The 21859-nt window shown below is 41.1% G+C and overlaps 1 protein-coding gene across 1 annotated transcript in view; it reads right to left on the bottom strand.

Annotated features, from left to right (window-relative positions):
• ecpas (Ecm29 proteasome adaptor and scaffold) overlaps nucleotides 1–21859 on the bottom strand; it is a 146266-nt gene that overhangs the window by 28865 nt on the left and 95542 nt on the right. The window contains exons 34-37 of the mRNA XM_072258157.1: nucleotides 5806–5927; nucleotides 3951–4101; nucleotides 3786–3851; nucleotides 3421–3510 (exon numbers count right to left, since the gene is read on the bottom strand). Of these exons, the coding sequence (XP_072114258.1) occupies nucleotides 3421–3510; nucleotides 3786–3851; nucleotides 3951–4101; nucleotides 5806–5927 (429 nt within the window). The remainder of the gene's footprint in view (nucleotides 1–3420; nucleotides 3511–3785; nucleotides 3852–3950; nucleotides 4102–5805; nucleotides 5928–21859) is intronic.

Raw genomic sequence — 21859 nt, 5'->3', positions numbered from 1 at the left:
AAGGCCGAGTTCACTCTACCTATTCTCATAAGGCATGCTCCCCAATCCAGGCAACATCCTTGTAAAGCTCCTTTGCACCCTTTCTAAGGATTCCACATCCTTCCTGTAGTGAGGCGACCAGAACTGAGCACAGTACTCCAAGTGGGGTCTGACCAGGGTCCTATATAGCTGCAACATTACCTCTCGGCCTCCAAATTCAATCCCACGATTGATGAAGGCCAATGCACCGTATGCCTTCTTAACCACAGAGTAAACCTGCGCAGCTGCTTTGAGCGTCCTATGGACTTGGATCCCAAGATTCCTCTGATCCTCCACACTGCCAAGAGTCTTACCATTAATACTATATTCTGCCATCATATTTGACCTACCAAAATGAACCACTTCACACTTATCTGGGTTGAACTCCATCTGCCACTTCTCAGCCCAGTTTTGCATCCTATCAATGTCCCGCTGTAACCTCTGACAGCCCTCCACACTATCCACAACACCCACAACCTTTGTGTCATCAGCAAACTTACTAACCCATCCCTCCACTTCCTCAACCAGGTCATTTATAAAAATCACGAAGAGTAAGGGTCCCAGAACAGATCCCTGAGGCACACCACTGGTCACCGACCTCCATGCAGAATATGACCCGTCTACAACCACTCTTTGCCTTCTGTTGGCAAGCCAGTTCCGGATCCACAAAGCAATGTGTCCTTGGATCCCATGCCTCCTTACTTTCTCAATCAGCCTTGCATGGGGTACCTTATCAAATGCCTTGCTGAAATCCATATACACTACATCTACTGCTCTTTCTTCATCAATGTGTTTAGTCACATCCTCAAAAAATTCAATCAGGCTCATAAGGCATGACCTGCCCTTGACAAAGCCATACTGACTATTCTTAATCATATTATACCTCTCCAAATGTTCATAATTCCTGCCTCTCAGGATCTTCTCCAACAACTTACCAACCACTGAGGTAAGACTCACTGGTCTATAATTTCCTGGGCTATCTCTACTCCCTTTCTTGAATAAGGGAACAACATCTGCCACCCTCCAATCCTCTGGAACCTCTCCCGTCCCCATCGATGATTCAAAGATCATCACCAAAGGCTCAGCAATCTCCTCCCTCGCCTCCCACAGTAGCCTGGGGTACATCTCATCCGGTCTCGGCGACTTATCCATCTTGATGCTTTCCAAAAGCTCCAGCACATCCTCTTTCTTAATATCTACATGCTCAAGCTTTTCAGTCCACTGCAAGTCATCACTACAATCACCAAGATCCTCTTCCACAGTGAATACTGAAGTATTCATTAAGTACCTCTGCTATTTCCTCCGGTTCCATTCACACTTTCCCACTGTCACACTTGATAGGTCCTATTCTTTCAGGTCTTAACCTCTCGCCCTTCACTTACTTGTAGAATGCCTTGGGGTTTTCCTTAATTCTGCCCGCCAAGGCCCTCTCATGGTCCCTTCTAGCTCTCCTAATTTCCTTCTTAAGCTCCTTCCTGTTTGCCTTATAATCTTCTAGATCTCTAACATTACCTAGATCTCTGAACCCTTTGTAAGCTTTTCTTTTCTTCTTGACTAGGTTTACTACAGCCTTTGTACACCACGGTTCCTGTACCCTACCATAACTTCCCTGTCTCATTGGAACGTACCTATGCAGAACTCCACACAAATATCCCCTGAACATTTGCCACATTTCTTCCGTACCTTTCCCTGAGAACATCTGTTCCCAATTTAAGCTTCCAAGTTCCTGCCTGATAGCCTCATAATTCCCTTTACTCTAATTAAATGCTTCTTTTAAAATTTTATTTATTAAAATTTTTTTTTGCTCAGCATAACAAAACTTTCAATTTCCAGATACACTTACATTTCTTCCCCTCACAGATATCAGGTATCAGAACACTTCCATCAAAATATAGACATCACCACAACATCCTATATAAAAGCCCTTATTAGTATAGCAGACAGAAACGTTTTTCTAACTTGTCTGTTCCTATCTTTCTCCAATGTTATTGCAAAGGAGAAAGAATTACCATCACTATCTCTAAAATGCTCTCCCACTGAGAGATCTGACACCCAACCAGATTCATTTCCCAATACCAGATCAAGTATAGTCCCTCCTCTTGTAGGCTTATCTACATATTGTGTCAAAAAACCTTCTTGAACAAACCTAACAAACTCCACCCCATCTAAAGCCCTTGCTCTACGGGGATGGCAATCGATATTTCGGAAATTAAAATCTCCCATCACAACAACTCTGTTATTATTACACCTTTCCAGGATCTGTTTCCCAATCTGCTCCTCGATATCCCTGTTACTATTGGGCGACCTATAAAAAATAACAACCTTCACTTTTACTTCACTCAAATGTATGGGGGTCATCATTTTAACACTAGGTGGTTGGAGTACATCAAAGAAGCCAGTTGTGTAACTTGGCCCTCTTGTTCAGTATTTCAGGGGAAGGGCAAGAGGCCAGATGCACCGACAATGCACACCCAATGCTCTGTACTTTTGACATCAGCAGGTAAACCACCTCCTTATACTCACTGTGCAGGACCTCTTCCTTCTTTTTACCTATGTCATTGGTGCCAATGTGAACCACAACCTCTGGCTGCTCACCATCCCTCTTGAGAATATTCTACAGCAGCTCTGAGACACCTTGGTCCCTAGCACCTGAGAGGGAACACAACATCCTAGCTCTCTATTGCAACCACAGAATCATCTGTCCGTCCTCCTACCTACCGAGTTTCCTTTCTCTAGGCCTGCCTTTACCCTTCCCTACTGAGCATTTCAGCTGGCCATAGTGCCACTGGCCTGGCTGTTGTTGCTGTGCCCTGATAGGGAATCCCCCCAGCAGTATCCAAAGGGATATACTTGTTGCTGAGGAGAATTAATATGGGGAAACCTGCACTAACTGCTTATACCACTTACTATTCCTGATGGTCAACCACTTACGATCTGAAGCCTACACTCTGGGTGTGACCACCTCATTAAATGTTTCATCTAAGAGGCTTTGAGCCTCCCAGATGGTCCCCAGTAGATCCAGCTGCAGCTCCAGTTCCTTGATTTTGACAGTCAGGTGCTGAAGTTGGATGCACTTCCTGCAGATGTAGTCACCAGGGAGACCATTAGGTATCCTGAAATTCCCACATCTTACAGGGAGGAGCATTCCACTACTTTATCATCCTGCCAAAACTTGTTATACCTTTGGCTCTAACTTCTTAAGTTCTACAATCAATTAAATTATTCTAAACTACTCAGCACTCTTAGCCTCTGCTTGCTCACGCTCAAGCCTGTAGAACCCCAACTCAGATATTTTAATTTATGAACATGGTACCTTTTAATAGTCTGCAAGTCCAAGTTTAACACATGCAAATATGATCAAAGTATTTGCACTCAAATCTTCTGTGATAGATTAAGACTCACCTTAGTTCCAAGACCTACTCCACTCTTGAGGAGTTCACACAACTTTGGAACTAAATCCCCCAGAACATTTGTGTCTATATGCTGGAGACACTACAAAATAAAACAAAGATTTAAGAATGGAAGTGCATTTTTCGCTATTTAGAATGATAAAATTAGACTTGTAGCTAAATAAAGTTGTCCAGCAGTACTAAAAATCATGCAATTAAGGATTTAAAAAATCAGACTTGTAAATGTCAGTAATTTTATAAGTGCTTAATCAGAAGTAGATTTATAAAACAAAATAACCTCACTTCAGAGCAAGATACTTCTCTTCTGATCTTCAGATTGAAACATTAGTTACTAGTTTAGCCTTTCCCCACACTTACCATATTGATGGTTTCCATCATTGGAGAAGACTTGGCTGCACTGAGCCTGGCACTGTCCATAGCAGTCTAGTGTTTAAACAAAAAACTAAAGTTGTCCACTGAATCTGATAAAAAGATTTAGAAAATATATTGTACAATATATAAATGTTGGATATTATACTTCACCTTCTCTTGTTCAGTTGCACGTAGACTCAAATAATTGAGGACTTGTGGCTCAAGTACACTAAGTGATTCCAATAAAGTGGGGATAAGTCTTGCTGCGTGTGGCTTTAACAGTGGCCCTGCATTTTTGCTAATTTTTACAAGGGTGTCGATGCTATGTAAAGAAAACAAGGTTAGTCCAATCAAAATCATGCTTCCTAAGGTTGAGATATCTTTGAAAATACTAGATTCTTACATTTTTGAAATCTCAAGATTTCAGAAATGCACACAAGGGAAACAAGACTTGCAGGAAGATTATATTAGCAAATAAAGGTCAAGTCTGTCTGCTTACATTCACTTACCCAAAGTGATTATATCAGTTTTCCTATTATCTAGAGTACATGGCAATTTTAATCACAATCATTCTATAATTATAAGAACTGTTTTAAATCCTCCTTCCAGTACTGCTACAATGAAATTCCCATTGTTATTTGTAAACAGAAATAAAATACTTGTAGTAAAACTCAGATATTCCAGCAGCGTCGGGACTGTGGTGATGTCAGACAGGCAGATTTTCTGAACTTCTAGATATTATTCCTTTCAGTATCCCAACATACTTTTACTCAACTTTAAAAAAAATACAACAGGATAATAAGCGAATTGACTTTATTACTTACATCCTTCATATACATGAGGAGTAAAAATCTTTATGTTATGTCTCCATCTAAATGTGCAATTTATAGTAATTTATAATAACTAGTATGTACAACAGTACAGACAATAAAACATATAAATACAGTTGTGTCAGCATGAATTAATCAGTCTGATGGCCTGGTGGAAGAAGCTGTTCCGGAGCCTGTTGGTCCTGGCTTTTATGCTGCGGTACCGCTTCCTGGGTGATTGCAGCTGGAACAGTTTGTGGTTGGGTTGACTCAGGTCCCCAATGATCCTCCGGTCCCTTTTTACACACCTGTCTTTGTAAATGTTTTGAATAGTGGGAAGTTCACATCCACAGATGTGCTGGGCTGTCTACACCACTCTCTGCAGAGTCCTGCGATTGGGGGATGTACAGTTCCCATAACAGGCAGAGATGCAGCCAGTCAGGATGCTCTTAATTGTGCTCCTGTAGAAGGTTCTTAGGATCTGGGGGCCCATACCAAACTTCAACTGAATGAGTCAGGAAGCACAGGGGAGGGCGGGACAGAAACGGGACCAAAGTGAGTTTAAAAAGAGTGCAACAGTGTCTGGTGAGCCAGATATTCTAATAGTGGGTATTTGAAGTTTTACTGCAAGATCAGAGGAAAGAATGGGACTGATGAGACTGTTGAGATCCAGCACAGAATAATTGAAAAGCCTTCCTTGACGATGCAATCGTTTTATGACCTACAATGTGTTTGATGGGGCAAAAAAGGAATGTGTTTCCAGTGGTGTGGCAAACAAGTGATTTACTGATGGAGTAACCTGGTTTATTGATAATAAGGGTAGTGTAAAACTGAATTATGAAAATGGAACAATCAAATCAAACTAAAGCTCTTTTAAATTCAACCTCTATTTCCAGACTCTGGTGTATAAGTGCATCTTTCACTTTATCCCACATATGTAAGGAGTATTAATATATATATTCTCCCTGATCTACAGAGTGCAAGGTTGGTTCACTGATTTTCCTCCAATTCTTACCGGAGGAAACAAGGAAGCACAAAATTAGGTGCAAATGGACTTACCCAACAATATCAGAAAAATGAATTAAAAAGTTTTATATGCCTATTTTATTTTACCAAGTACATAAACAATTATATGATTTACAATACATAGACAATATTCTAAATTTATTCAATGTATTAAAAATGTATGACTTATTTTGCTTTCTCGTGGTATATACCTTATAGAACGAACTTCTGCCACAGGGCTAATAATGCCATTGTCCAATAAGCAAGGTAAGAGCACAGCAACAAATCGCTGACCAGCAGCACCATTGGATGGTTCACACATCTGTATGCAAACCTGTAAAAAGAAAATGGATTTCCATTAATTCGTTTGTAACTGTTAAGTTAAAAAAATATATTATACATTAAACAAGATATAAAAGTCTGACTCATTCTGGCATTTCATCACGAAAGACTTGGCCCCATTCAGGATCACAAGGTCTCTAAGCCATCCAGTGATTCTGAAGGAAGTATTCTCATTGCATTCTAATACCCATACTTTATACCACGTGTTGGTACGTGTACACTCTTAACCTTTCCCTGCAATAACACTGACTTCTTCCATCTCAAAGCAGCCCACAGTTCACTTTATTCTTTGGTGTTTTCAATACTGCTACAGGCAGTGCTTTCCGTTCCTTTTCGATGTCAAAAATTGCAAACTTCAACAGCAACTGGACTCCAAAGCCTTTTCTGCCTTTCTCTCCCTTTATTTTTCTTTCCCTCATCTTTCTATAATATTTACACCATCTTTTTTGACATTTCCTTCATGATCCCAAACAACCCATTGTTGGAATTGATTGTATTTTTAAAAATACTTTTTATAAGATATTAGTTGAATTAATGCAAGATTAAAATTGTGCTTCTTATCGTGGACTCTCTGATGGTGGTGTCTGAAAAGAGGATGCTATCCAAGTTCCATCTTGGACAATGTCTCCCATCCACTACATAATGGATGTTGGGCACAGGAGTACATTCAGCCAGAGACTCATTCCACCGAGATGCAACACAGAGCGTCACAGGAGGTCATTCCTGCCTGTGTCCATCAAACTTTACAACTCCTCCCTTGGAGGGTCAGACACTCTGAACCAATAGGCTGGTCCTGGACTTATTTCCTGGCATAATTTACATATTATTATTTATGGTGCAACTGTAACGAAGACCAATTTCCCCCGGGATAAATAGAGTATGATTATGATCTTTAACTGACATAATTTGTATTTTTAACAAACTCATGTACTTTTTACAGTATGTGGTGATTTGTCCCGGCTTACTGGCAGAAGGTGGCAATTACAAATACCTTTTCATTTTTGAACTGGCTAAGTATTAGCACGTCATACACGGGTAATAATCGTTTTAATTGTGTAGCCTATTAACTGAATTACTTCTATCTGGAAAATTTCTTATCTCGAGAATAAAGGTGGTAGATTTTTCAAAGGTGCGGTCTTCTTCTTTTATTGAATCACCTTAGCTCCTCAAGTGCTCTGTATCTTTGTTTAAACTTTAAAATAAACGATTGTGAAAATCAAAGTTTTTCACTCTTTCCTGAGCTCCTAAAAGATCCCAGGGATTGAAAATAACCGAGATCTAACACCATCCTCAGAAGAAGGGACTGTTTTATTGCCATCTCAATGAACTTGGGCATTCATTGAAAAGTTCAGAATTATGTATTTTTCTTCACCATCTCTTCCTCTGTGCTTATCTCTTTGGCCAAGAGCCCTTAAACTGTGGTCAATTTCTCTGGTCTCCAGAATTCCCAATTCACATGGATCCATTTCTCAGCCCAGTTACCTTCTCTTGATCTAAATGCAGATGGGACATTAATCCTTCCACCATCTGCCACTCTTAGTACTTGCTGCATTATGGTCACCAAGAACCAAATCCGACACTATCATCAGATCTATTCTACCTGGTGCATTAAGATTTATCATGCAGAGATGAAACATCACCTCTGACACATCATGACATTAAATATCAGGCTTCGAGAGATTTTCCCTTCAAAGCTTCCAACTTCTGCCTAAGATCCATAACCAAGTGGGTAAACTAGTGACTCAGTTTAGCTCTTACCCCAACAAACTTACTTCCCAACTTGATTCCATCTTTTCTCCTGTGGTCTGGTCATTTTCCACTTACATCAGTGACATTTAGGATGCCTTCCCTCACTTTGATAATTTTCATTTCCTGGGTTTCAACTGGTTTGTCTACATCATAGATGTACATTCAGTGGCCACTTTATTAGGTACTTTCCATTGCCTTCCTGTCAGCTTGAACTAGTCTGATCATGCTTCTCTGACCTTTGTCATTAACAAGGTGCTCTTGCACACAGAACTGCTGCTCACTGGATGCTTTTTGTTTCTTGCACTATTCTCTGTAAACTTTAGACACTGTTGTGCACGTAAATCCCAGGAGATTAGCAGTTTCTAATATACTCAAACCATTCTGTCTGGCACTAACAATCATCTCATGGTCAGAGTCACTTAGATCATACTTCTTCCCCATTCTGATGTTTGATCTGAATAACAACTGAAGTTCTTGACCAAGTCTGCATGTGTTTTTTGCATTTTGCTGTCATATGATTGGCTGATTAGATGTTTGCATTATTGAGAAGGAATACTGGTGTATGTACCTAATAAAGGGGCCACCGAGTGTATGATTCCCTTTATAATTCTATCCACACCAGAACAGACCAACAGCCCTCTACTTCTTCCTTAAACACAGGCCCAGCTCGTTCCCCTCCACCAGTCTGGCCGAACTTGTTCTAACATTGAACAACTTCTCCTTCAACTCCACGTTTTCTCCAGATCAAAGGTAATCACAGGCACTCAGCCAAACTATGGCTTTGTGGAATTATGTGGAGCAGATCTTCAAGTCCACCCCCTCAACTCTTCCCCCGGCACATCAATGTCTGCATTTTTGATGCTGCCTGCACCATACAGAAATCTATTTTAATTAAGTTGATATCAATGTTCATCCCACTCTCACTTTCACATCTCTGACTCTTCCCTTCTTTCCAAACCCACATCATGCTCTGTACTGACATCACTACAGCTCCACAGACTCCCACAACTACCTTGATTATACTTTCTTCACCCCTGCAATGACTCATTTTCTCAGTTCAACCTTATCTTGTCACATTTGCTCTGATGGTAAGACATTCTGTAGAGATGTTTCTGAAATGCCTTCTGTCTTCCTGAACCATGGTTTCCCTTCTACCACGGTAGACAGAATTCTTAACTGCATCTCATTTATTCCCACACCTCCACTCTCATTTCCCTCCCCTCCTGGACTGGATAAGAACAGAGTTCACCCGGTCCCTCCTTCCCCTCCTCCCAACTTCTATACTCAAGGCATTATCGCTCATGTTTTACTCCCACAGAGATATATTCCCCTCCTTTGGTTCAGCATTTTAAAGGAATTGCTCCTTTCATAACTCCCTGGGCCAGTCTTCCATGCCTACCAACTAGACCCTGTTTTATGGTACTTTGCCATGTAATTGTAGGAGGTGCAACATCTACCCTTTCGCTCCTTTTTCCCCCCCACTCTCCTGGGACTTCAACAGTCTTTCCAAGTGAAGCATCAATTCACTTTCACTTCTTTCAATCTGGTGTATTAAATATGGTGTTTACAGTAAGGTCTCCTCTACACCAATGAAACCAAAATGCAGATTGAGTGATGGCCGTGTTAGCTCTACAGGTACGATCACAAGCTTCCAGGTGCCTGTCCCCTTAAGTAATCACTCTGCACCTACTCTGACTTTTCTGTCTGTAGTATTATTACAATGAGGCTCAATACAAGTATGATGGACACTTCATCTTCAACCTGGGCACACTGCGGTTTTCTTTCTTTCTTTCTGCCTGTTAATATATTGACTCAGATGTTGTTATATAGTCGGGTACGAATGGCAAGTTTCACAGCCTCATCATTTACAACACATCAAAGAAACTTCATATGTTAATAACTGCTTTCATTAAACTATTTGGTCTCAACCTATTGGAGATTGCCTCTTGTTCTACACATCCCTGCCCAAGGATCTCTCCTACAAAAAAAAATTTGTATTTCACTATTTTCTACTTCTGATGAATTGTCTTGGCACAAAAAACTTAGTGTTTTTCTTTTCTGACCTGCTGAATTTATCGTGTAATTTCTGCTGTTTCAAATTTCCAGCATCTGCAGTTTTGTTTTAACTTTTCGGGACTGACTCCCGATTCTGTATATTAAATTTACATAAACGCATCAGGTTTACAGATCCTTCACCACATCCTGCAATCTTCTTTTATGGTCTGTTCCATTACATTTACTGCACAGAAACAAACTATTTGGTCCACAAAGTTATGCTCCTTAGAAGCTTCAATCCCACTCTTATTCATCCAAACTCATCAACATTATCTTTTCTTTCTATTTAGATGGACACCAGCAGTCTTATCACAATTACAAAACAGAACATCTTCAGTGGCAAGATCAATATGATAAAGGTGTGTCAGATGAAGTGAAAAAGGAAAACTCTGATAAATTACAAAATCAGTATGACAGAGACAGTAAAAAGTCCAAAGAGCAAATTTGTGCATTAACTGAGCAAGCAAGAGAACAACAATGTAAGTGCATAAGGATTGAACTGCACTGTACAGAGCTGAAGTATAAACTGAAATAGCATGAAACTGAAGTATCTTAGATGGGCAATTCTGTTCCTGATCCTCCTCCTCCTCAGGACACACATTGGACAATAACTACAAAAGGCACCTTCCTCCAAACTCAGAGGAATTGCACGACGGGCATGACACAAATTCTACAATGGTTCAAGTGGTGATGACAACGATGAGGAAATAAGACTGGCAGCCAGCCTTGATTTGCTCCAATAAGATTGATAAACAGTCCAAAGAGGCTTCACATCCGAGTAAAGGAGGGTCCTAGATGTGAGCTGAACTTCAGCGTATTAAGAATATTTACAGCTTGCACCCACATGATGCCATCCAAATTCTGACTACCATGTTACCTCCACATCAAGTCAAACAGTTGACTCAGAGTTGATATTGATATGGGAGGTGATAAGCAAAATCTAAAAGGCAGCTGGAATGACATTAAGTGGTGGTTGGAAGACTGGAGAACGGTAGTTAATTCACAAACAAGAGAAAATTCCCCATTCCCCTGTCTCCTTACCTGCCCATCACTTCCCTCTGGTGCTCCTCCCACTTCCCTTGGAAGCATGGTCATCTGCCCTCCTCTATCAGACTCCCCTTTCTCCAGCCCTTTATCTCTTTCACCAATCAAATTTCCAGCTCTTTACTTCACTTCTCCCAGTTTCACCTGTCATCTACTACCTTCCTCCCCTTCCCCCACCTTCTTACTTTAACTTCTCATCTTTTTTTCTCTGGTTCGAATGAAGGGTCTCGGCCTGAAACGTCGACTGTTTACTCTTCCATAGATGCTGCCTGGCCTGCTGATTTCTTCCAGCATTTTGTCTGTGTTGAACAGTAGTTAATTGCAAGCCATCAAACTGTCCATGGAGATTGACATTGGATTATACGCTAATCTATCCATTCACAAATTAACTCCTCTAGTGGTCAACCCATCAACCATTTTCAATGCATTAAAACCATCACACAAATGATTTACAGTTACTGATATAGCTAATGGATTCTGGTCTGTACCATTGGACCCTGAATGTCAACTGTGGTTAGCTTAATGGACAGCAATACCAGTGGATGAAGCCAACACAAGGGATCCACAACAACCCCACTGTTCACCACATGGCAACAAAACATCATCTGAGGGATTACCCACTGATTCTACTAATATACAATAGGTGGATGCTGACTTGATTGCTTCTGACACTGCAGATCAGCATAAATATGATGTGTTTTATTTACTCGATTATTTATCCGCCAAAGGGTCACAAAACAAGTTTGGACAAGCCACAATTGCAACAAGAGGAAGTTGCGCAGCCGCTCCGGAATGATATCTGTATTTGTTGAGTAGGGGACCGTGCACAATCCTGATTTGATGCAGACAAACGTGAGAAGCACGGAGGAACATCTGGAGAAACTTCTGAAATGCCCGCTTCGCTGCCGCTGCTACTGTGCCATCGAGAATCTCCGGAGGGGAAGGCCCCAAATCCTCGGCTTTGCCTATTGTTTGGTGGCTTGGCTGGGGTCGAAACGCTTGGCAGAGATGGTGCTCAGTGCCGGAGGCTCGAAGTTTTCAGACGGACTCAAGAGTCGGCTGTGGTCGGGTGCTTCCAGGGTGTTGCATCGGCAAGTTTGTGGCGCTGGAGGTTCATGGCAGGGAGAGTTTTTCTTCCTTCTACCGTCTGTGTGAGATGATGGGACTTTCGAGAGACTTTGAGACTTTTTTTTTTTACTGTGCCCATGGTCTGTTCTTTAACAAATTATGGTATTGCTTTGCACTGTTGTAACTATATGTTATAATTACGTGGTTTTTGTTAGTTTTTCAGTCTTGGTCTGTCTTGTGTTTCTGTGATATCATACTGGAGGAACAATGTATCATTTCTTAATGCATGCATTACTAAATGACAATAAAATACTACCGGGATATTCGGGAATAGATATGCAGGTAGATTACAGAAAGGTGCAAAAACAACAGGGTTGTTGTCATGGTGACTTCAACCTCCTTAATATAAACTGGGATCTTCTGAGTGCAAGGGGTTTAGATGGGGCAGAATTTGTAAGGTGCACCCAGGAGAGATTCTTAGATCAGTATGTATATAGTCAAGAAGAGGAGTGACTCTACTGGACCTGGTGTTGGGTAATGAGCCTGGCCAGGTGAAAACATTTAGTGATCAGTGGTCGCAACACTATAAATTTTAAGATAATTAAAGATAAGTATGTACTTTGCAGGAGAGTATTAAATTAGAGCAGGGCAAATTATGAGAGCATTGGGCAGGAACTATGAAGAGTTATTTGGGAACAGCTGTTTTTGGACAAGTCCACATCTGACATGTGAAGGGTGATTAAAGTCCAACTGCACAGAGTACTAGCCAAGTACATTCGAGTCAGAAGGAAGGACAAGAATGACAAGGTAAGAGAACCTTGAATGTCATGGGAGTTGATGAATTTAGCTAAGAAAAACAGGAAAAGTATGTAAAGCTATGGAAGCTAGAATCAAACAGAGCCCTTGATGACTATAACAAAGCCAGAAAAAAGCTCAAGAAGGGAATTAGGAAAGCCAGCAGGGGCTATGAAAAGTCCTTAGCAAGTAGGATTAAAGAGAATCTAAAGACATTCTATAAATCAAGAACAAGATAATAACTAGGGAGAGAGTAGGACCACTCAAGGATAAATGGGAAACATTTGCTTGGATGAGGAAGATGTGGGTGAAGGATGTAGAGGATAGGGAGATAAGTGCTGAGCAGGAGGTACTGTTAGGTCGCTTAAAGAGCATTAAGATGGACAAGTCCCCAAGACCTGATGGAATACAGTACTGTGCGAAAGTTATATCCATACATACATAAGGGAGAGGGGAATCATGGTTGGGAAAAGGGGAAAAGAACAGTGAGGGGAGGGAACAGGATGCATCAGAGACATTCTGTAATGATCAATAAACAAATTGTCTGGAATCAAGTGACCTTGCCTGGTGTCTCAAGGCTGGATGTGTCAGCACCTGAGCCACCCCGTGCCCCTGGCATTCCTTCTCAGCCATGTCCCACACCCCTCCCACGACACTCCACCCATGCTATTCCCAACATCCCTTTCTCCAGCCAGATTTACAAACTTGCTCTCTGCTTCATGTTGACAATACAGTACTGTGCAAAAGTCTCAGGCACCCTAGCCATATACAGTATATCTGCACAGTACTGTATAACCTAAGTTATTGAAAGAGGCAAGAGAAGAGATTGCTGGGGCCTTGACCAATATCTTTACGTTCTCTCTAGCCACAGGTGAGGTCCCAGAGGACTGGTGTGCAGTTTATGTTGTTTCATTATTCAAGAAGAGAACCAATGATAATGATAATCTTGGAAACTAGACTGGTGAGTCTTACGTCAGTTATAGGGAAGTTACTGGAGACTATTCTTAGGGATTGGATTCGTGAGCATTTGGAAAACCATGGCCTAATTAGGGAGAGCCAATGTGGCTTTGTGTGGGGCAAGTCGTGTCTTACTAACTTGATTGAGCTTTTTGATGAGGTGATGAGGGTGATTGATGGTAGAGCTGTAGATGTGTTTAAATGGATGTCAGTAAGGCTCTTGATAAGGTCCCTCATGGAAGGCTCATCTAGAAGACTAAGGTACACAGGATCCATGGTGAATTGCTCAAATGGATTCAGAACTGGCTTGCCCACAGAAGACAAGGGGTAGTGGTCAAAGGGACTTATTCTTGGAATAGCAGATAGAGTTTAACCTAGCTAAGTGTGGAGTTACACCTTGGTAGGTCAAATACAAAGAGAGAGTACATTTTTAAGGGAATGATCCTTAACAGTGTTGATGAGCAGAGGGATCTTGGGATCCACATTCATTGCTCCCTAAAAGTGGCTCATGGATAGAGTGTTTAAGAAGGCATATGGCATGCTTGATATTGTTAGTTATGGGATTGAGTTCAAAAATCAGGAAGTCATGCTGCAGATTTATAAAACTCTAGCTAGGCTGCATCTGGAGTACTGCATCTAGTTCTGGTCACCCCATTATAGGAAGGATGTCGAGGCTTTGGAGAGGATTCAGAAGAGGTTTACTAGGATATTGCCTGGATGTTTTACCAGGATGACAGCAAGTGCTGCAACAAGAGGTTGGACTCAGGTTGTTTTCCTTGGAGCGGTGGAGGCTGAGGGATGACCTGATGAAGGTTTAGGATTACGAGAGGCATAGATAGAGTAAACAGACAGTATCTTTTTCTAAGGATTGAAATGTCCAATACCAGAGTGCATGCCCTTAAGATGAGAGGGGGTAATTTCAAAGGAGATGTGAGGGTAAGTTTTTTTTAAAACACACAGACAGTGGTGGGTACTTGGAATGTGCTGCCTGGGGTGGTGGTAGAGAGTTCTGAGAGATGTTTAGATAGACACATGAATGTGAGGAAAATGGAATGATATGGACATTGTGTTGGCAGATTTAATTACTAATTTAATTTGTTTAGCACAACACTATGGGCTGTAAAGCCTGTTCCTGTGCTGTATTATTCTATGTAGCAAGGATTGTACAAATGCTATCAAATCAGCTAAACCACCTGTAACCAAGATCTGATTCTGTTCACCGATGGCTCCTTGATGGTTTAGGGAGGAGTTAAAATGGTTGGATGAGCAGTAGTTTCCAAAACAGAAGTGCTAGCATTAGGAGGTATAACTACAGATAGCTCTGCATAACAGACAGAACTAAAAACCCTGATTGGGAGCTGTCAGATGGCAGAATGAAAGCCAGATAACATCAACACAGATTCACGATATGTTTTTGGAGCTGTTCGTGATCTTGTAAATTTATGGAGGCAAAGCGGATTTCTTATGGTTGGAGGAACCTCAAACAAGAATGGCCAGTTAGTAAAAGAACTAATGGATGTTATCTAATTGCTGTCAGAAGTGTCTGCACAGAAATATAAAAGCCTCTCCAAAATAAACACAACTGAAATCTGTGGAAATGCATTCGCAGATTTAGCAGCAAAAAGGGCAGCAAGGGAAAGGGTGAAAAGAATACAATTATGAAAATACAAGAAATATATAGTGAATCTGACAGATGAATTTATGGAAAGAAACCTGAACTCTCTATCATAGACAAACACATAGGATAGTTGAGAAATGCAAGCTAGATGCTCTCTAATGAAGAAAAGTCGTTCTGGATGGAGAATATTGGGAAATTCAACAGTGATGGAACACAGAGATATACTAGTCACAGACCAAAGGAAGCAACATGGTTGTGGTCACATCAGGCACAAAAGACGCACCCCTTAAGACAGCGGTCCCCAACCACCGGGCCGCAAAGCATGTGCTACCGGGCCGCAAGGAAACTATGTGATTTGGCGATATGAGTCAGCTGCATCTTTCCTCATTCCGTCACGCACTGTTGAACTTGAACGCACGCAAGGTCATTACCCGCGCATCATCCATGTCAGCGTGGGAAGGAGATCAACTCCTCAAGCTTGCAAATGACGGCGGGCTGAAAAGTATGTTTGACATAACATCTCTGCCGGCATTCTGGATCAAAGTCAAGGCTAAATATCCTGAGATAGCCATGATAGCACTGAAAACGTTGCTTCCATTTCCAACACATCGCTGCAATGAATGCAACGAAAACTAAATTGCAGAATAGACTGGACATAAGGAACCCCCTTCGAGTATCACTGTCTCCCATCACCCTTCGATGGGACCATCTTGTCGTAGGGAAACAAGCCCAGGGCTCCCACTGATTCAGCGATATTGGTGTGTTGCAGTGATTTTATATGTTTATACAGGGAAAATACGTGCTGTGTGTTTAATATCCAAATGTTACTTAAAATATTATGATGTTATTGACTTATAAGTAACTTATATAACCATATAACAATTACAGCACGGAAACAGGCGATCTCTGCCCTTCTCGTCCGTGCCGAATGCTACTCTTACCTAGTCCCATCGACCTGCACTCAGCCCATAACCCTTCATTCCTTTCCTGTCCATATACCCATCTAATTTTTCTTTAAATTATAATATTGAACCCGCCTCCACCACTTCTACTGGAAGTTCGTTCAACACTTAATTCAAGCTCCCCTGTACTCCGAGAATTGACTTATCACTATATTCATGCGAGGAAGATATGCGCTGTGTGTTTAATATTAAATTCATTAGATAAAGCCTTTTAGAAACGAAATTGAGTGTATTAGCCACTTATCACCTATATTCCGGTCGTGATTAACACTCCACCCCCCCCCCACCCTGGACAGAATCGCCTAAAACGATTTGTAGAAAAAAAAATCGGCACGTATACGCGTGCGCGCTGGTGCCCGCGCAAGGCTTCATGGTCGTTGTAGTCTTTCTCGGGGTAAACACAAGATATTTGACTGCTACTCTTGTCTGTTGGCAACCCTACACCCCCCCCCCACCACCCCCGGGTCGACCGGTCTGCAAGAATATTGTCAATAGTAAACCGGTCCGTAGTGCAAAAATGGTTGGGAACCCCTGCCTTAGGACACATTGGAATGGAAAAGATAATCCCAATAGTGGCAGAATCCAAAGTTCAGGGCAAAAGCTTGACAAATATTAGAAAGATGCACTACATGCCAGGAAACACATCTTGGAAAAGCCAAAAAACTATCACAAATGCTCCTGCCCCACTGGGTTCATTTTTGCGTCTACAAGTGGAATACATCATTTTACCAAAGTGCAAGGGATATCCAGACATACTGGTAATAGTGGACACATTTTCAAGATGGGTGGAAGTTATTCTAGCAAGGAAAGCCACTGCCACACATACAGCAAAATTCTGATAAAGTACTGCACTCCTAGATGGGACTGCCATGTTGCATTGACTCTGACTAAGGGTACTTACTTCACTATAAGTGTTTGTCAGGAATTACGTCCAGTGATGAACATTAAGTGGTCCTTCTTTTGTCCACATCACCCAGAGTCATCAGGACAGGTGGTCCAGATGAATGGGATCATCAAACGATAACAAATTATCACAAAGATGGCATGCATGGCCTATGGTCTTTCCTATAGTCCTATCTGGTATCAGAATCAGGTTTAGTATCACTGAAATTTGTTGTTTTGCAGCAGCAGTGCAGCGTATTACATAAAATAAAACTATAAATTACAGATGGATATAGACAGTAAATATATAGTAGTGCAAAAGGGAGCAAAAGTATTGAGGTAATGTTCACCGACACTGCCTCATTAGAGAAACCTCAAACAAAACTACTAGATTAAGCCCACTCGGGGTGGTAAAAAGATAACCTGTGTCGCTCTCTGGAGCAACTGATCTCAAAGAAGCTGATATACACATTAGTTTAGTTGACTACTGTGACAAACTAATCCAAGCTGTTCAGTCTGCATCTCAAGTTTCTGCTGCTGGGAGGACACCCCTTGATTCCTGGCGAGTGGGTTCTGATCAAGAAACCACATAAGGAGGTACTGGACACTTGGTAGGAAGGACCTTATCAAGTGCTGTTGACTACCAATTCAGAAGTAAAAGTCAAAGGAAAAAGTAAATGGATGAACAGTGGCCACTGCAAGCAACCAAATGTGGTTTTAGAAAGCGACAACAAGCACTGAGGTTAATGTGCTAGTATCCTACAACTCAGCATCTACCCCACTGGGATACAGTGAGTAAATGACTAACTGGATAGAAGATACCAAACAAAGTTGTTAACTCCTGAACATTGTTTATTCTGATGTTATTTGTTGTTATTGTATTTCTACCAGTCTTCTCTAATTAAAAACGTTGCTGCAGCTTTAGCAGGAGTAAGCAATCATACTGCTGGTGTCTCATAAAAAGTAAGAACAGACAAGGTTGAAATATGCAATTCGCATTAGATCTTCTCTCAGCCTTTTGGGGGAAACACGAGCAGTTATAGGCAAGGGGTGTTGTATTTACATACCTCATGTGTCTGAAGACATAACTGATTTGAATGATCATATTTGTAAGGAAGCAACTAAGGTAAATCAATTTGATGGATTTCTTTGACAGGATCAAATCAACGCTAGGAAGCTGAAGTTCACTGAATATTACAGGTTATAATATATTTCCTGTTGTGCCTTATCATAATTTACATCTTAATTACTTTTATAAGGGTCAATCTTAATAAAGCTTTTTAAACTCACGGGTGTTCCTACCCATAAGGGCAATCCATGTGACTATGGCATAGCTGCAAGAAACACCCTTTGAATTTTTGATAACTCAAGGTTAGTTGTTGATTTAGTGCTATACGTGATGCTGGTACTGCAAGTTTTTCTGCCTCAGAATTTTCAAGCGTAATGATTCTAAAAGGATGATTTAGAACCAAAGGAGTGAGGGTTGGGAGACAATGTCCAATTAGAATCTAAATTGTTATTTTTCTTGTAGTTTAACTTCCTTTATGCTTGCTTATATTTTTATATAATCACATGTTCGTAATTGTTCAGTAATTGTAGTAGCTGGTTCTGTATTTTTCCAATTGATAATAAATTTACTTTGAACTTTGAGATAAACAAAGTACAAATATGTCACCATATACAATCCTGAGATTCATTTTCTTGCATGTATGCTCAATAAATTCAATAACCATAATAGAATCATTGAAAGACCATAACAAGGTGGACAACCAGCTTGTAAAAGATAACAAACCGCACAAACAAAAGAAAGAAAAAATTAATAATAAATAACGAATAAATATCGAAGGAACATGAGATGAAGAGTTCTTGGAAGTGATATAGGTTGTGGGAACATTTCATGATGGGGCAAGTGACTCCCTCTGGTCCAAGAGCCTAATGGCTGAGGAGTAATAACTGTTCCTGAACCTGGTGGTGCAAATCCTGAGGCTAAAGTACCTTTTTCCTGATGGCAGCAGAGAGAAGAGAACATGGTGTGGATGGTGGGGGTCTCTGATGATGGATGCTGCTTTTCTGCAACAGCGCTCCATTTAGATGTGCTCAATGGTGAGGAGGGCTTTACCTGTGATTGACTGGGTTGTATCCACTACTTTGTAGGATTTTCCATTCAAGGGCATTGACGTTTCCATACCATGTTGTGATAAAACCAGTCAATATACACTCCACCACACATCTATAGAAGTTTGTCAAAGTTTTAGATATCATGCTGAAGATTTGTAATTTCGGAAGGAAGCAGAGGTGCTACTGTGCTTTCACACAATTGCACTTACATGCTGGGACCAGAATAGGTCCTCTGAAATGATAACACCGAGGAATTTAAAATTGCTGACTCTCTGCACCACTGATTCCCTGATAAAGACTGGCTCATGGATCTCTGTCTTTTGTTCTCCAGTCAATTATCAGCTCTTTTGTCTTGCTGACATTGAGTGTGAGGTTGTTATTGTGACACCACTCAGCCAGATCTCTCTTCTATATGCTGATTCGTCACCACCTTTGATTTGGCCTATGGCAGTGGTGTCATTAGCAAACTTAAATGATGTATTAGAGCTGTGCTTAGCCACACAGTCATATCTGCAGCTGTGTTAACACTATAGAACCTGTTTCATAGGTTGTCCGTCATTAATGGAATTTCTCTTATCAGTTTAGCTCGTACAAGATAACTATGACTTCTGTGTTTTTCTTCCCTTCTTTGTTCTCTCACTTCGCCCTCTCCCCCTACAGTGGAGTGAGTTGTTGCTGTTATTTCTTGTTATGAACACCTAAAAAAAATGACTAACCACAAGTTTAACGTCTCATTCTTAACTTTCAAAGAACCTTTTGGATCAAAGCACCTCTAGATCCAACATTAGCAGCTACCCCTTCAGTACATCTATACCACTTATCTCAATTATTACATGTGCAAGTAAGGCTGTAGCAAGGGCGACACATGAACACACTGAAAATTCAGGACACACTGCAACAGCAGGAAAAAAAAATCTGAAAATAAATCATTTATCTTTAGTTGAGATAGGCATTCAAGATTTATTTAAAAGTTAGACGTCTGGTTAAACCATGGATATTGATGCATCCGTGGGAATTAATGTCTGGACAGTCTGTCATTTAGTGGCAGAATTTGATCCAAATGATTGACTTCTAAATCTCCTGTGGTACCTTGGTGACGCACATTGATACAGAATGAAGTTGATGGCAAATGGGGGAATTCCAAAATAGAGGAAAGAAATCAACATCCAATCTGCTGTGGTATACCTCACAATGAATAGACTGCAATGTAGTACAGACTACACTCAAATAAAGGGTACAGTGTTACACAAACACGTTGGTTATCTTTTGTTTTCGTCACATTTTGGTTTTGTGCCAATGTTGGTAAAAAGGAATTTTTTTTGCCTGACATTCAAAGGAAGTAAATGCTTATATAGAGTAAGTCCACGGTCCCCAACCACCGGGCCGCAGAGCATTTGCCGCCGGGCCGCGAGGAAACGATATGATTTGGCGATATGAGTCAGCTGCACCTTTCCTCATTCCCTGTCATGCCCACTGTTGAGCTTGAACACACGCGAGATCATTACCCGTGCGTCATCCATGTCAGCGCGGGAAGAAGATAAACTCCTCGAACTTGCAAATGATGGTGGGCTGAAAAGTATGTTTGACGTAACATCTCTGCCGGCATTCTGGATCAAAGTCAAGGCTAAATATCCTGAGGTAGCCAGGAAAGCACTGAAAACGTTGCTTCCATTTCCAACATATCTCTGCAATGAATGCAACGAAAACTAAATTGCAGAATAGACTGGACATAAGGAACCCCCTTCGAGTATTGCTGTCTCCCACCACCCCTTGATAGGACCGTTGTTGTTGCAGGGAAACAAGCCCAGGGCTCCCACTGATTCAGCGATACTGGTGTGTTGCAATGATTTATATATTCATACGGGGAAAATATTTGCTGTACGTTTAATATCCAAATATTACTTAAAATATTATGATGCTATTGACTAATAAGTGACTTATATAACCATATAACAATTACAGCACGGAAGGAGGTGATCTCGGCCCTTCTAGTCCGTGTCGAAAGCCGCTTTCACCCAGTCTCACTGACCTGCACTCAGCCCATACCCCTCCATTCCTTTCCTGTCCATATACCTATCCAATTTTTCTTTAAATAATATCGAACCTGCCTCTACCAATTCTACTGGAAGTTCTTTCAACACTTCAAGCTCCCCTGATGATTGACTTATCACTATATTCATGCGAGGAAAATATGCGCTGTGTGTTTAATATTAAGTTCGTTAGATAAACACTTTTAGAAACAAAATTGAGTGTATTAGCCCCTTATTACCAATATTCCAGTCGTGATTAACTACCCCCCCGAACAGAATCGCCAAAAACGCTTTGCAGAGAATAATATCGGCAGGTACAGGCATGCGCAGGTCACGCATGCGCACTGGTGCCCACACAAGGCTTCATGGTCATTGTAGTCCTTCTTTGACTGCTACTCTTGTCCGTTGGCAACCCTACTCCCCCCCCCCCGACCCCTTCGGGTCGGCACGTCCGCAAGAATATTGTCAATATTAAACTGGTCCGCAGCGCAAAAAGGGTTGGGGACCCCTGGAGTAAGTTACAAAACTAATTAAAAATTTAAAATCACTTTTTGTTGCTATGTTTCAGGAAGATGAAAATGCAACATATTTTAGCCGAGAAGACTCAAAACTTTCACAATTAGTTAGGCCGCACAGCTACTGCAAA

The sequence above is a fragment of the Mobula birostris genome, chromosome 5, assembly GCF_030028105.1.
Source record: "Mobula birostris isolate sMobBir1 chromosome 5, sMobBir1.hap1, whole genome shotgun sequence".
Classification (NCBI taxonomy): domain Eukaryota; kingdom Metazoa; phylum Chordata; class Chondrichthyes; order Myliobatiformes; family Myliobatidae; genus Mobula; species Mobula birostris.
This window is presented reverse-complemented; position numbering and strand designations above follow the sequence as displayed.